Source organism: Bos grunniens, chromosome X (assembly GCF_055505025.1).
Source record: "Bos grunniens cultivar Pamir isolate PY7600 chromosome X, Bosgru_T2T1.0, whole genome shotgun sequence".
Classification (NCBI taxonomy): domain Eukaryota; kingdom Metazoa; phylum Chordata; class Mammalia; order Artiodactyla; family Bovidae; genus Bos; species Bos grunniens.
Window position 1 is genome coordinate 145,285,001 of NC_141194.1, and position 14,092 is coordinate 145,299,092.

The window sequence follows — 14,092 nt, forward strand, 5'->3', positions numbered from 1 at the left end:
AGCACTTTCACAGCATCATCTTTCAGGATTTGAAATAGCTCAACTGGAATTCCATCACCTCCACTAGCTTTGTTCATAGTGATTCTTTCTAGGGCCCACTTGACTTCACATTCCAGGATGTCTGGCTCTAGGTGAGTGATCACACCATTATGATTATCTGGGTCATGAAGCTCTTTTTTATACAGTTCTTCTATGTATTCTTGCCACCTCTTCTTAATATCTTCTGCTTCTGTTAGGTCCATACCATTTATGTCCTTTATCGAGCCCATCTTTGCATGAAATGTTCCCTTGGTATCTCTAATTTTCTTGAAGAGATCTCTAGTCTTCCCCATTGTATTGTTTTCCTCTATTTCTTTGCATTGATCACTGAGGAAGGCTTTCTTATCTCTCCTTGCTATTTTTTGGAACTCTGCATTCAAATGGGTATATCTTTCTGTTTCTCCTTTGCTTTTCACTTCCCTTATTTTTATAGCTATTTGTAAGGCCTCCTCAGACAGCCATTTTGCTGTTTTGTATTTCTTTTTCTTGGGGATGGTCTTGATTCCTGCCTTCTGTACAATGTCACAAACTTCCGTCCATAGCTCATCAGGCACTCTATCAGATCTAGTCCCTTAAATCTATTTCTCACTTCCACTGTATAGTCATAAGGCATTTGATTTAGGTCATATCTGAATGGTTAGTGGTTTTCTCCACTTTCTTCGATTTGAGGCTGAATTTGGCAATAAGGAGTTCATGATCTGAGCCACAGTCAGCTCTCAATCTGGTTTTTGCTGACTGTATACAGCTTCTCCATCTTTGGCTGCAATGAATATAATCAATCTGATTTCGGTGTTGACCATCTGGTGATGTCCATGTGTAGAGTCTTCTCTTGTATTACTCAGCCACAAAAAAGAGAATTCTGCCATTTGCAACAATGTGGATGGAACTGGAGAATATTATGTTTATTGAAATAAGCAAGAGAAAAAGAAATACTCTTAGGTTATCATTCATATGTGGAATCTACAAAAATAAACAAATGTATATAACAAAACACAAATTGACACACAGATATGGAGAAAAAACTACTGGTTACCAGCAGGGAGAGGAATGAGGAAGGGGTGAGATAGGAATACAGGATTTTGAAATACAAACTATCTTCCAGTAGTCATATACGGATGTGGCAGGTGGACAATAAAGAAGGCCAAGCACTAAAGAACCAATGCTTTTGAACTGTGGTGCTGCAGAAGACTTGAGAGTCCCTTGGAATACAAGGAGATCAAACCAGTCAATCCTATAGGAAATCAACTCTGAATATTCATTGGAAAGACTGAAGCTGAAGCTCCAATACTTTGGCCACCTGATGCGAAGAGTCAACTCATTAGAAAAGACCCTGATGTTAGGAAAGATTGAAGGCAAAAAGATAAGGGTGTAGCAGAGGATGAGATGGTTAGATAGCATCACTGACTCATTGGGCATGAATTTGAGCAAACTCTCGGAGATAGTGGAGGACAGAGGAGCCTGGCATACTACAGTCCATGGGGTCACAAAGAGTAGGACACAACTTAGCAACTGAACAACAAGTTATAAAGTAAATATGCAACAAAGATATATTGTGTAGCACAGAGGAATGTAGACATTATTTTGAAATAACTTTAAAAACAGTATTGTTGTTGTTGTTCAGTCGTTCAGTCATGTCTGATTCTTTGTAATCCCATGGAGTGCAGCATGCCAGGTTTCCCTACTCAATATTTTTATAGACTATAAAAATTGTATAGTCTATAAAAATTTTGAATCACTATGTGGTACACCTGAAACTAATATTGTAAATCAATTGTATGTCCATTAAAAATCAGAAAAAAGAATCCAAACCAAAAAAAGTCATTATCTTGTACACCTTAAATGTATACAGTACTGTATGTCAATTATATCTCAGTAAAACTGAAAGAGAAAATAGAATGAATTCTAATGTCAACCATGGACTCTGGGTGAATATAATGTGTAACTATAGATTTATGAATTGTAACAAGTATACCCCTCTGTTCCAAGACATTATAATGGGAAAGGCTGTGTAGGTATAGAGTAGGACAGATACATCTCTGCACTTTACCTTCTATTTTGCTGTGAACCTAAAAGTTCTCTACAAAAGTAGTCTCTAATAAAAATAATACAAATATAAATGTTGAAAAAATTAAAATGAATAATTTTCTAAAAGATTGGATTTACATGACATAGCTAGCAGAAGGTTAGGATCAAAAGGATCAATAACCATAGACTCAATAACCATAGGATCAACCCAAGAGGATCAATAACTATAGGAAAAAATGACAACATTGTCAAATAACTATCAAAGAGGTTTCTAAGCCCAGACAGATCTATAACTTTGAAAGTAGCATTTAATTTCCATAGCAATTTCTCACACTTCCCTGGTGGTCCATTGGTTAGGATTCAGTTACTAACCAATGAATGCAGGGGACACCGCTTCACTCCCTGATCCAGAACACTCCCACATGCTGCAGGACAACAGAACCCATGGGCTGCAACGCATGCTGCAACTACTAACGCCCACTCACCCTAGAGCCTGTGCTCCTCAACAAGAGAAGCCACCACAATGAGAAGCTGCATCGCAACTAAGAGTAGCTTTGAGCTCACCACTAGAGAAAACCCATGCACAGCAATAAAGACCCAGTCTAGCCAAAATAATATGTTTTTTAAATAAAGTTTCTCAAAATGATTTCACTGAAATTTAGATACCTTGATAACAAAATTTAACAAATATTGGAAAAATAGACAGTACAAAACAAATGCACGTATTAATATATATGAAAATACTATAAACTACTAGCAGATAATATCTGACTTGTATTTTTGCAATGAATGCAGATGTGGTTTATTATTAGGCATACTTAATGAATCACAATATCACTAAGATAGCAGAAAAAGCAACATAAAAATTTATATAGCTGCTCAAAAGGCATTTGATAAAATTCAATACCCATTCCAAACTTAAATATTCTGAAAGTTTTGAATAATAAGTTGCCAAAAAACAAACACAAAATTATTGGAAAGGAAATAAATTATCACTATTTATAGATAATGACTACTTAGATAACTAGAGAAGCATCTGAATAAATATGAGATGTACCAAGAACTACTCTAAATGCTAGAAATAGTTGTAAAAGATATAGTGACGAAAATTCCATTCTTTCTAATATGAATATTAATGCTTTTCATATGTATGAAATCCCACTATACATACATAATTAACTCTATATATGAGTATGTATATACCTATATATAAATTAAAATTAAGGCATAAAATTACAATAAAAGTGCAATGGCTATATAAGAAAATCTTAAAATTTTCCTAAAGGAGATAAAAGCTTACTTTACATTCTTTGATAGGAGGAATAAATGCAGACAGAATTGCAAATTTTCCAAAATTTAACATATATATTCAAATTCTTTTTTTTATTTCAAGAAGCAATTCATTTATAAGAATAAATTGCAAAACAACAACAACATAAAAACAGTTTAGGGGAAAAAAAGGGTACCAGATCCTAAATGTATTTTAAAAGAAATAATTATTAGAATATGTCATCAGTTCAGTTCAGTCGCTCAGTCATGTCTGACTCTTTGTGACCCCATGAATCACAGCACACCAGGCCTCCCTGTCCATCACCAACTCCCGGAGTTCACTGAGACTCATGTCCATCGAGTCAGTGAGGCCATCCAGCCATCTCATCTGCTGTCGTCCCCTTCTCCTCCTGCCCCCAATCCCTCCCAGCATCAGAGTCTTTTCCAATGAGTCAACTCTTCGCATGAGGTGGCCAAAGTACTGGAGTTTCAGCTTTAGCATCATTCCTTCCAAAGAAATCCCTGGGCTGATCTTCAGAATGGACTGGTTGGATCTCCTTGCAGTCCAAGGACTCTCAAGAGTCTTCTCCAACACCACAGTTCAGAAGCATCAATTCTTCAGTGCTCAGCCTTCTTCACAGTCCAACTCTCACATCCATACATGACCACAGAAAAAACCATAGCCTTGACTAGACAAATCTTTGTTGGCAAAGTAATGTCTCTGCTTTTGAATATGCTTTCTAGGTTGGTCATAACTTTCCTTCATACTGACACATTATTTAATTAATATAAAAGAATGGAGTTTCCCAAAATTGTTACAGCTGGATGTGTATAGGAGTATGATGTTGAAGAGATACAGTCATCTTTCATTTAACATCAGTAATCCATATCTGAAATTCAGATATGCTGTATAAAAACACTAACCATGAACTGCAATATTTCTAATTATTTAAATGGGAAAAAATTAAAGCATAATATATTTTACCTAAAACCCTCAATTTTCTAAAACAAGACTATAACCCTGTACAAGTGAAAGAAAAGTGAAAGTGAAGTTGCTCAGTCATGTCTGATTCTTTGCTGACCCCATGGACTATAACCTACCAGGCTCCTCTGTCCCTGGGATTCTCCAGGCAAGAATACTGGAGTGGGTTGCCATTTCCTTCTCCAGGGGATCTTCCCGACCTAGGGATTGAACCCGGGTCTCCCGCCTTGCAGGCAGACACTTTAACCTCTGAGCCACCAGGGAAGCCCCATAACCCTGTAAAACTCTGATATAAAAATTCATAAAATATTTATTCCTAATCACCAAAATAATTTACATGATTAATAAAAAACCATTGCATTTTATTTAGTAATATGGCCTCTGAATTGCCTTTGAATTAATATTTAACTCCAGTATTGGAAAAGGAAATGGCAACCCACTCCAGCGTTCTTGCCTGGAGAATCCCAGGGATGGGGGAGCTTGGTGGGCTGCTGTCTATGGGGTCGCACAGAGTCGAACACGACTGAAGCAACTTAGCAGCAGCAGCAGCAGCAGGAGTTTAGGGGATGAGGCTCAAGCACAAAAGACCCCACCTGATCTTTTATAGTTAAAAAGTCCTTGCAAATGTATGTGCATATACACACACACACATACATACACCAGACACATTAAAATTTAGTATAATAAAATCATAAAAAGTAGAATAAAATGTGCAAATATATCTGATTCAACATAAGAAACATTTTTTAAAAAACATAAAAGCACTGAAAGAAGACATAAAGGTAATGATTCATATACTTGAGTATATTGAAAACAATAAACTTTTATGCACTAAAGTTCCATAAAGTGAAAGGCAAATCAGAGCCTGGAAAAATTATGTTTGCTACATACATTGCATATAAAGGGTTAACATTATAGGTAAAGGATTTCTGGTAAACAGTTAGTCAAAAATGAATACCTCAAAAGAAATTTGGAGGAAAAGCATGAATAGAACATTCATAAATACAAAAGGCAAATAAACATGTAAAAGTATCTAAACTTATCTAAAACATAAGTTATATCCAGACACCAGTGAATCCAGACACCTATGAATCTTAAAAACATGTAAAAGCATGTTGGTAGCCAGTGTTGTTGCTAGAAGGGATGAATAGACTTTACATACTGCTTTAGAGGATAAACTGTTAAAATCCTTCTGCAGGGAAATTGTCATTATTAATCAAAAACCTTACAATTTGCATAATTTCTAATCTAAAATCTCTCCTGAAAACTTATCCTTTAAGGCAATGTGGCAATATTTATCAAAAGCCTTAACAAGGTACATAAACATTGATTTAAAATTATTTTTATATAAATATACACTAAGATTTATGGACAAAGATGTTACTCAAATGTTTCTAAATGTAAAAAAAGAATCGAGCCAGTTTTCCAATAAGGAATTGATTAAATAAATTATGTTTCTATGCTATATGCTCCTAAGGAACCTTTAAAAATCCCATTCTCAGAAGATACTTAAGGATTTGGAGGGAAATGTGCTTTATAGCATGTTAAGTAAAATACCACCATATAGATTTATATAATGTTCCAATGCTGTAACATTGGTATACATATTGAACATATATTTCTCTGTATCTGGGGAAATAAATCTCCATATCAAGTTATATAGTTCTAAGGGCATAAAATGAGAAGGGAATACACCAAAATATTAACAATGTTCATTTCCAGGTGGTAGCAATATAGTCAATTTTTAGTTTACTGTTTGTATATGACTTCTATAATACATAAATGATTGAATGACATCACGTTAACCAAAAACGTTTGAATGGTGAGCATGGACTTAGAAACCATTGAATTTTTATAAGATTCAAAGCACTGTAACTTCCTTGGACATCTTTATGATCGTTTTGTTTCTATGTTATGGCTGCTTAGTCCCCTTTATGCTTGACTTTTTTTTTTCTGTGCTATACTAATGTATTGAGTTTACATTTATTTCTTACTGGTCTTGGAGAATTTCTATCTCAGGACATGGAGCAATGGAATTACCCAACTATAGCTGATCGTGTTCCATCAACATCCTAACATGTGACAAGAGTAAAGTAGAGGGAATTTTGCTGTCTCCATATACACGCGAACTGCAATCCTGTACAAAACCTAGTGGTGATAACCTTATTTTTACTTGATACCTTATGAGTATAAAAAAAGCTCAATGATGTATGTTCATTAACTGTGTCCCAGGTAGACAAGATTTTTTTTCCCCCCAGCTTTGCCACTTTCTTTGGCTCTTTTCGACTTAGTGGCTCTATTTGATTTTGAAGGCCAGGCCATTAGTTCTGCTCTAATTTCACTGGAACTTAATGATCCAGTTCTATTCCTTCCGTTACTGCTATGAGCTTAGTTTTATCTATTATGCTGTCAGCTAAGGCCTCGTGTCATCTTCCCTGCTTGATTATCTGAACAATCATGATTCCAACACCTTTGTTTATTAAAAGAGGAGAGATAAGCCCTCACCATCTAAGGTCTATATTTGTATATATGAAAAATTTAATTGTGTTTTTCCTAATCAAAAGGTTTCTTTTCACTTCTCTAATGTTTCTTGTTTTTCTTCTCCTTGAGTGAAATGGTTTGAAGCTCTCTGCCTCCCACCTGATCAATAGCTTAGCTGGGTGTTATATAAAATAAAGTTTGCATTCGATTGTTTCCATAGCAACCATCACACATAGGATTAGATATAAAACTGCTTTCTGATAAAGGGCTTACTTAGATTTGCCAAACTAAGCTCTTTCTAGAACAAAACTTTGAAAAACACATTTAAGTAGAATTTAGTAAGACTCAATTAAGTATAGTGAAAGTTCACCTTACACTGTCAAAATGCAAATAAACTTAAGGGTATCTATATTTTAATACTTAAACCTTTTAAGCTAAGAAAGAGTCCATAGCTTAGCAGATGGAGTTGCCTCCTACTTCACAGAGAAGATTGAGGCCATCTACCATGTGCTCCTAAAAATTGCCTTGCTTCCATTTTATATTCTCTATCTCTACATATCCTTTCCTCTTCCCCCAGAGCTTGAAAGAAGTGTCCTTCCTACATTATAACCTTTTTGTTGTGCTCTTGTCCCCATCCCTTCCTATCTTTCTGGGACTTTATTTCATCAGCCACCTCCATCTTCAATACCTCCATTGATTCCTTCCCCTTAACCGAGAGACATAGGCAAATCTTCCTCTATGCTGTAAAATTGTTCTTTATCTATACTTCTTTTTCAAGTCACAGTTCTATCTTTCTTGAAATTAATTTTTATTGGAGGACTTCCCTGGTGGCGCAATGGATAAGCATCTGCCTGCCAATGCAAGGGACATGGGTTTGATCCCTTATCTGGGAAGCTCCCACATGCTGCAGAGCAACTAAGCCTGCTTGCCAAAACTACTGAGCAGGAGCTCTAGAGCCTGTGTGCCACAACTACTGGGACCGCATGCCTAGAGCTGGTGCTCTGCAACAAGAGAAGCCACCGCAATGAGAAGGCCATCCACCGCAACAAAGGGTAGCCCTTGCTTGCCACAACTAGAGAAAAGCCTGCACAGCAAAGACACAGTGCAGTCATAAATAAATAATTTATTGGAGTATAGTTGATTCACAATGCTGTGTAAGTTTCTGCTGTACAAGGTGAATCAGTTATACATATACATATAAACATTCTATTTTTAGCATCTATTCATATAGAGGTCATTACAGAGTACTGAGCATGGTTCCTTGTGCTACACAGTACAGTTCTACTGTACAGCTCTATCTTTCTAATGTTTCATTTTTCATTTGTGGTCTATATTTTCTCACCTTACATCCCTCTAATAACTTGCAATCTAGCATCTAACCTCACTGATTTACTCTTGACAGAAATGATCTTCTAATTAATAAATCCAGAGACCTCTTCTGTCCTTTTTTTGCTTGACCTCTTGACAGCTATCAGCATAGATGACTACCTCCATCTCTCCTGCTTCTGAGACACTTAATGCTCCTTTTCTGCATCCTGACTATATCTTTTAATGTCCTTCTATTTTCACTTTGTCCACTATTATAGGCATTTTTAAGTGGCAATTTTTTGTGGCCTCCTCTTCCCATTCCACCACTTCTCCACATCTTTTTCCTCCCATAGCTTCAAAACTGCCATCATCTATCTTTTTATCCTTGATCTCTCTGCTGAGTTTCAGGTCAGCATATTCAAATATCAGGAAATAGATAGGTCTACCCATGTATCCGAGAGGCTCCTCAAACTCAATATGTACATCCCTGAATTCATCTTCCACTCACTCACACCATCCAAACTTGCTTGTTTTTCTTATTTTCCTTTTCTAATTTTGTGCCATTATCATCCTGCAGGCACACAAGCTAAAATCCTTGAAAACTTTTAACTTTCCCTTGCCCATACCCCTCCCCTTTATATATCCAATCAGTGAAAGAACAAAACAAACAACAAAAAAGTGCTAATTCTACCATGGAAGCATGTCTTGTCTCTATCCTGTCCTTTCTACTTCCAATTAGGTAGTTCAGATCATTATCTCCTGCTTTGACTACTTAAAAATTATACTAACATTCTGTTTTCTGATTCTCTCTTTCCTGCAATATATCCGATAAACCTCATCTAGACTCGCCTAAAGCAAATTAAACATTCATTTACACAAAATATTTATTCAATGCCCATTATGTCCAGTATTTATAAAACTGCACAAGTCTCAGGGACATTGTTTGTATTGTAAGGTATGTGAATGCCACCCACTGAAATCATGCAGGTTATTAACCTCAGGGCTATAAACTGCAGCCCTAATTATATTCTGGACACTACTCTGGTTACTAGGGGCACAGTAGTGAACTAAACAGAAAAGAATCCCTGCTCTCCTGGAGTTCTCAAGCTATTGATTGGAGACAGACAATAATAAGCCATGGCACAGATCTGATCATGTCAATTCTAAGTTCAAAATCTTCAATCTTTCCTCATTAAAAAAAAAAGTAAAAAAAAAAAAAAAAACTTTATGATACTGGAGTTATTCCAGTGTCCAGCTATTTTTCCTATCTTCTTTTTGTCTGAGGTTTCCTACAATCTAGCCATGCCAAACCACTTCAATTTGTTATTCAAAATATGCTTTTTACTACACTGCTGTCTTTCTTCCCACCTTAAATATGTTTCTACTCCAACTCTGTTTAAGTTCTAGCCATTTTAAAAGCCTACTTCAAATGTTACCCTTTCCAAAACTTCCCACTCAAGATCTTCATAATTAATCTCTTCTATCCCTTCAATGAGCAAAAGTGAAGTCACTCAGTCATGTCTGACTCTTTGTGACCCCATGGACTGTAGCCCACCAGGCACCTCCATCCATGGAATTCTCCAGGCAAGAATACTGGAGTGGGTTGCTATTTTCTTCTCCAGGGGATCTTCCCAACCCAGGGATCGAACCTGGGTCTCCCACACTGCAGGCAGACTCTACTGTCTGAGCCACCAGGGGCTTCCAATGAGCAGTTGCATTGTTTAAAAAAAAAAAAAACACACACAACAACAACAGGCTTAGAATCAGATAGATCCAGATTTAAGTCCTAATTATTTTTAAATCCTAATAATCAGCTGTGATCTTGAAAGCTACTAAACGTCTTTCTCAGTTTCCTGATGTGTAAAATGATAGGTTTAATACATACTTTGCAGAATTGTTATAAAACTTAACTCATAGCAAGTGTCCAGTAGTACTAAGAGTCTAGCAGGCACTCAAATGATAGCTATTAAAATGATATTGATTGCAGGTTTAAATTACTCATTTTGCTACTTACGAATTACACAATCTTGAACTAAATAATCAACCTTGAAATGCCTTTTCCTCCTATGTAAAATGGAGAAAATCAAAACGGTCTCAGGGTTGTTTTGAGAGTAGAAAAAGTTCAAGTAGAGTGCCTGGCCCAAAAGAGAGACTGAAAAGGATGTGTTTCTACTTACCACACTGATTTCAATCCACGGGCTGCGTGTGCTCACACACATGCACATGCCACGCTCAGGTCTATTTCTTCCACTAGATTATAGACTCCTTGAGCCAAGTATTGTGTTTTTACTCACCCTTCTATTGTCCTCACTACTTTTCACAGTGCCTACCAATTGGAGACAGGGATCAAGACCGTCCCCATGGAAAGAAATGCAAAAAAGCAAAATGATTGTCTGAGGAGGCCTTACAAATAGCTGTGAAGGGAAGCAAAAAGCAAAGGAGAAAAGGAAAGATATAAGCATCTGAATGCAGAGTTCCAAAGAATAGCAAGAAGAGATAAGAAAGCCTTCCTCAGCGATCAGTGCAAAGAAATAGAGGAAAACAATACAATGGGAAAGACTAGAGATCTTTTCAAGAAAATTAGAGATAGCAAGGGAACATTTCATGCAAAGATGGGCTCGATAAAGGACAGAAATTGTATGGACCTTACAGAAGCAGATGACACCACCCTTACGGCAGAAAGTGAAGAGGAAGTAAAAAGCCTCTTGATGAAAGTGAAAGTGGATAGTGAAAAAGTTGGCTTAAAGCTCAACATTCAGAAAACGAAGATCATGGCATCTGGTCCCATCACTTACTGGGAAATAGATGGGGAAACAGTGGAAACGGTGTCAGACTTTATTTTTGGGGGCTCCAAAATCACTGCAGATGGTGACTGCAGCATGAAGTTAAAAGACACTTACTCCTTGGAAAGAAAGTTATGCCCAACCTAGATAGCATATTGACAGGCAGAGACATTACTTTGGCAACAAAGGTTCATCTAGTCAAGGCTATGGTTTTTCCAGTGGTCATGTATGGATGTGAGAGTTGGACTGTGAAGAAAGCTGAGCACCAAAGAATGGATGCTTTTGAATTGTGGTGTTGGAGAGGACTCTTGAGAGTCCCTTGGACTGCAAGGAGATCCAACCAGTCCATTCTGAAGCAGATCAGCCCTGGGATTTCTTTGGAAAGAATGATGCTAAAGCTGAAACTCCAGTACTTTGGCCACCTCATGCGAAGAGTTGACTCATTGGAAAAGACTCTGATGCTGGGAGGGATTGGGGGCAGGAGGAGAAGGGGACGACAGCAGATGAGATGGCTGGATGGCATCACTGACTCGATGGACGTGAGTCTCAGTGAACTCTGAGAGTTGGTGATGGACAGGGAGGCTTAGAGTGCTGTGATTCATGGGGTCACAAAGAGTTGGACACGACTGAGAGACGGAACTGAACTGAACCAATTGGCTAGTATTGAACTGCTATTTGCTACATTTTCACCAACTCCCCTCTTCTTTCTTTCTGAAATTACATAACAGGGCATACATATTGGGTTGGCCAAAAAGTACATTGGGGTTTTTCTGTAACATTTTATGGAAAAGTCCAAACACGCTTTTTGGCCAACCCGATATTTTTCTACAACACTAATTACAGTCTTCCTCATTGTGCCCTTGTCACATCTGTCCTACCAAGTAGGTTCTACGATGCTTGAGTGATAACACTATTCCCTGTGTCACCCTGAAAGGCGTCTTGGGACCTTTATGTTGTAGAACCTAAACATCTTGGTTTATTTGAATTAAATCCACTTTACCTGTACCATTTAAAAAACCTCTAAATGAGAGCTTTAGCTTGGGTTAAACATGAGAAGTACAAGTTTATCAGACAAACAGACGTTATCCAGAGTGGATGGACATGATCAATGGCTTGGGCCCACAGATGCCAAGCATCTGTGTGATAAGTGATGCATTTCTTAACTCTCAGATATATTTCAACCACAGAAATGAATGTTCATGACAATTTTCCCAAGCAAGGCCCTGCTGATTCTTTCGACTTTGTCCATTGTATCTGTATTTTGATAAAGTGATCTATTACTTGTTGCAACTTCATAAAGATACTCTGAGAACAAATTCATCTTACCAAGATGTCAACTCTAAGATAAGAAACCACAGTTAGAATTTGATTATGCTACAGCTTTCCTCTACTTTCTCTCCCATGATCTTTGTTCAGAGTGTTTTATATTAAATTCACATCAGAAAGTCACAAAGGTGACAACTTCTTATTTGGGCCTTAAACCTAATATACAGTCGTAAACTGCTTTGCTAAGTCACTTTACACAGATCCATTAAAGTGCTAGCTCTGCACTGACAGATGTGCTGACTTCTAGCAAAAACTGCCCAATGTATTTTACTTCATGTTACTTGGTTTCATGTTGGATGATGAAAGTGTACCGCAAATGGTTCTGCTATTGTCAGCAATCAAGTTTCTTTATATCCATTTTCTCTTCTCTTAATAAAAATTCAGAAATCAGTGTGATGTAAACAAAAATGGCCACATGAAGTATTTACAATAAAATAAAGGATATCAGAAGGTAGAAAGCGGCCCTGAGAGTCCCATACGAAATTCTTTCCGTTTGTCTTTATTTTATTAGATCTGTGCATAGGGATTTAGAAAAGCAGTCTATGACTATATATTAAGTGCAAAGCCCAAACTCCAAAACAATTGGGAAATAGTTATATATCTGAATTATAGAATGTGTATAAAACACCATGAAAACATAAAAAATGACCCATATCTCTATTGAAAAATATTCAAAACACATTATACTTAAAAGGAGGAAATAAAGCTGCATGTATATATGATGCATGCTGCCTGTATGTCCTATCTTTTATTATTATTATTATTATTTTTGCAGGGCAAGATGGATTTTCTCCTCACAACTGTCTTCCTGGAGATTATGAAAGCTGGAGGCTATAAAAGGGGTCTTTGTGACATAACTTGAGGCTGAAAAGAAGGTACATTTTTTTTTTAATGATAAAACATAAGGTAAAACGCTAAGAGGACACTAACTCTTCCTAGTGTAAAAGGCCTGGTTTTGTTTTTTCAAGCATTCACCTGAAGCACAGTGAGAGCTTAGTCTCTTCCTCCCCCTCAAAGATTCGAAGCTCCCAGCTCTCCAACCAGTAACTAAACTGAACAAAGGACACAAACCTACTAATGATTTCTACCACACAACCAGACACAAAAGGCAGTACTTCGGTTTTAAATGATCAAGAAACTATGCGGGATGGAAGAAAATAGGTATAACTGCAGTGCTGCCTACCTGATGCACCCCAAAACATTAAGGTCCCATAGCCATGAGGTTTGAGAACAAGTGGAATGGAATGAGTAAGCCATACCTGATCTCCACTGCCATGTAGATTCTCTGAGAAATATCATTTAAACACAAAATGTGTGTGTATATGTATGTATGTATGTATGTGTATATATATATATATATAAACACACACACATATATATATACACACACACACACACACATACACATTCTTCAGTATTTCAAACATTTTCTTGTTTTGCTATTTTAACATGAATTGTCCCCATCCTTCCTTCACTCAGAACATAGGACCAGTTAATCACATTAGTAATTACATCTTCCTAACAAATGGGTACACTGAGCATTTCTAGGAAAAACCTCATGATATTCTGCTAGATAGCCTAATTAGTATATTAACAGGCTGCAACAATGTAAAATTTAATCACAGCATCTCAACTTATAGGCACAGAACCTAGAAGGCTTAGAATTGTTTAAAAACCATGAAACTTAAAATTTTCCAGATTGATATTCAGTGAACCACATGTGTAGAAACAACTACCATTCATTACTGAGCACCTGGTAAACCTCCTATCCACTCTATGAGAACTATGTCTGCAGTTGGGAAATTGAACAAGTTTAGAGAAGTTAATCATTTTTTCCCCAAGGCAGCGTAGTGACAGAAAGCCCAAAGTCAATCAGAGC

General features: G+C 36.9%; 1 protein-coding gene across 1 annotated transcript in view; it reads left to right on the top strand.

The window, feature by feature from the left end:
• The window catches only part of LOC147341587 (uncharacterized), a 468,058-nt gene extending 454,970 nt beyond the window's left edge, over positions 1-13,088 (top strand). Inside the window, exon 9 of the mRNA XM_086388289.1 lies at positions 12,989-13,088. Coding sequence (XP_086244415.1) covers positions 12,989-13,034 — 46 coding nt within the window. The 3' untranslated portion in view covers positions 13,035-13,088. The remainder of the gene's footprint in view (positions 1-12,988) is intronic.
• Positions 13,089-14,092: the final 1,004 nt, after the last annotated feature.